The sequence below is a fragment of the Manacus vitellinus genome, unplaced genomic scaffold (assembly GCF_001715985.3).
Source record: "Manacus vitellinus isolate BGI_N305 unplaced genomic scaffold, ASM171598v3 scaffold_7_pilon, whole genome shotgun sequence".
Classification (NCBI taxonomy): domain Eukaryota; kingdom Metazoa; phylum Chordata; class Aves; order Passeriformes; family Pipridae; genus Manacus; species Manacus vitellinus.
The window spans coordinates 15,168,721-15,171,457 of NW_021940813.1; the positions used below are offsets into that span (position 1 = coordinate 15,168,721).

At 42.3% G+C, this 2,737-nt stretch overlaps 1 protein-coding gene across 1 annotated transcript; it reads right to left on the reverse strand.

The window, feature by feature from the left end:
- Nucleotides 1-1,485: 1,485 nt before the first annotated feature.
- On the reverse strand, nt 1,486-2,395 carry TMSB4X (thymosin beta 4 X-linked). Its single transcript, XM_018084309.1, has 2 exons — nt 2,270-2,395; nt 1,486-1,943 (listed from the first exon to the last, which is right to left on the reverse strand). The coding sequence occupies exons 1-2, from the start codon at nt 2,367-2,369 to the stop codon at nt 1,909-1,911; spliced, it is 135 nt and encodes a 44-aa protein (XP_017939798.1). The 5' UTR covers nt 2,370-2,395; the 3' UTR covers nt 1,486-1,908.
- Between the last annotated feature and the right edge of the window lie 342 nt (nt 2,396-2,737).

Below are 2,737 nucleotides of genomic sequence, written 5' to 3' on the forward strand. Positions count from 1 at the left end.
GTTGATTAATTGACTTTTCAGAAGCTCAGCTGTAAGTTTCCTGTGTCTTTCCCATTATACATGGGGAATAAAATGAAACCTTAAAAAAGTGCAAGAAATGGTTCATTTCATTCCTGAACTCATCACCTTAAATTACTGCAGAGGTCCTTATGCCACCAGGACTTCCCAAATCTTCCCACGGACTGCATCAAAAAATCTCAGGTGTGAGCCAAGGTTCTCATCAAAGACACAATTCATCAAGTTTTCCACTGGCGGGAGGCTGGGGACTGTACCTGCAAGCACGTGGCATCCCCCCCAGCTTCCACCTTCTCCAGAAGCACAGACATCCACCAAACCTTGAAGGAGAGGACCCGCACTGTTCTCAGTGGTGTAAAACCAAGGAGTTTGTTGCTGCAGTCAGATGCTGTTAGGGAGCAGGATGAAACCCCAAATCTACATGACCCTGCCAAGTCAGCAGCCTCAGCAAAACCCAGGCTTCCCTGGAGGGACTAATTTTGCTTTATAGGAACTGGCTGAAATTAATGCAGCCTAAAGTCCTTAAGATAAAACTAAGGCACTGCAGAAGCATGCTCACCACCCTCCTACAGGTTATCTGACAGCATTTTTTCCCCCGAATGTTCATTAGTCACTTCACTCTGATGAAATTCATGACTACTAAAGTCAACTCCTACTGATCTCCCTGGATAATTAGGTTTCAAGCACTATCATTTAAGGAAAAATAACCAAAAAGTGTCCCAGGACTGAAAGAATTGCCATAAATCAGCAATGTGGTATGACAAAGTGAATACCAGATTTATTATTATCTTTAAGTTACCACGATGTTTTTGTCCCCAAATGGTTAAGTTTTGAATTATTAAAAAAAATGTACCTTTTTATTGATACTAGTTCTTAGGATCAACTGATGTTAAAAGATTAAAAAGTGTTGTTTAAAACATTAGTAACATTGTAGCAAAACTACTTTTTATTTGCATGGGACACCACCCACTAAAATAGCTTTAAGAAACTAAAAAGCTTATTTTCAACCTTAAACTTAAAATTCAAGTTACATCGTCCTTTAAATAATGTATCAAAATAACAAGCCTTAATTATTAAACAAACTAATTATGGTTTTATACAACTGAGGTTGAATTTCTGCAGCAGTAAAGAATGGTTCTCAATAAAAGAGCTATGCCATGGGTGGGGCAAAGCAATAAACATAGCCGGTTTTTGCCTTTATCAATCTCTACATTAAAGAAATATTTAAAGTGATATACTCACATGGTAACAAATTATAAGATATGCAATTTTTTACTGAAATCTGTCTAAAAACTAGCTTCAAAGACCACAAATTTATCTATTGGTGAGCAAAAATATTGAAAAAAATGAGAATGATGACTGAGGTTTGAGGCATCTCCAAACGTTTTATAGTATCCCGTGTCTCAGTACCAGCTTTTATGCTTCATATCCATTGATACAGTTCTCCAAAGAGAGGACATAAATACCATCCAGGTTTTAAAACATTTTATTTGCATATTAAAAAAATTGTGCATTCCAATAATTAAAATCATTTGAACAAAAAAAAAAAATGGCACTCGATTAACTGCATTTTACAGATCGCAGGACCTTGGTACAGCTTTGCATTTATTCGTGTTACTCTAGTTTACTGTAGTCCCACCCAAGTTCTTCTTTCATCAACATGCAAGCTCTTTCATGCCACCAGGACCAAAGCCAGACAGGCAGAGGGAAAGGCAGCGCCTTCATTCAGTGTCAGTAGTTCTCTCTATTCTTTTGATGTGAAAGGGGCAGTACAGTCATTTTAAACTTTATCCAACCTCTTTGCATCTTACAAAGTTAAACAGCTAAAAGAAGTAAAATAAGAAGGCAATGCTTGTGGAATGTACAGTGCATAATTTGGAAGGGCAGATTTCATTACGATTCACCCGCTTGCTTCTCCTGTTCAATTGCTAAAAAGGGGGAAAAACAGAGAAAACAAAATGAAGATCGGGAACCTCAAATGCATTCACATGACAATTGCTATAATATAGGTATATTTTTAGCTACATATCGAAACAGGATGTAAATAATTGTAAATTAAGCGCTGCTAGGCGGTGGGTTCAGGTTTTCGCTGTCTGGCACAGTCACAGCTGTGTATCCTCCCTCCACCCCGCACCCGCCGCACCCCCGGCTCCCCGCCTGCCGCCCCTCTTTGTCTCCTCCCGCCTTCCTCCCTTCATCCCTCCCTGCCCGTCTCCCTCCCTCTCTGCCTCCCTCCCTGCCTGCCCGCACTCACTTTCTTTTGAAGGCAGCGGGTTTTTCTCTTGCGTCTCTGTCTTCTTCAATTTGGACTTGTCAAATTTCTCGATCTCAGCCATGTCTGGTTTGTCGGACATGTTGGCAGGTGACTCTGGAGGGGAACAACCCGTTACCCCCAGCGAGGGCTCCCCGCTCCCCAAGGCGCCCCTGTGGGGCCGCGCCCGCCGCACCCAACGCGGGGACCCGCGGAACCCGCACGCTCAAGTACGCCGAAAATAAAACGCTTCACCCCCGACATACTTAAAAATAATAGTAATTTTAAAAAGTGTCCGTTTAATCCAGCATCCAAAGCGGTGCAGCCCGCCGCCAGCCGCCGCCGGGAGCTGCTCCCAGTATCTGCGCTCTGCGGAGTACAATAGAGGGGACGCGCCCGGAGCTGACCGCGTTTTTACCTCGTTCGGGGGAAAATAATTAAAAAATAAAGCCGTATTGGTATCTTATTATG

What these genes read in the sequence shown, in the direction of transcription:
- TMSB4X (XM_018084309.1), bottom strand. Translation starts at nt 2,369, where the DNA reads ATGTCCGACAAACCAGACATGGCTGAGATCGAGAAATTTGACAAGTCC. An exon ending in CCCGCTGCCTTCAAAAGAAA is followed by an intron (nt 1,944 to 2,269) that starts GTGAGTGCGGGC and finishes CCCCCTTTTTAG; the next exon opens with CAATTGAACAGGAGAAGCAA.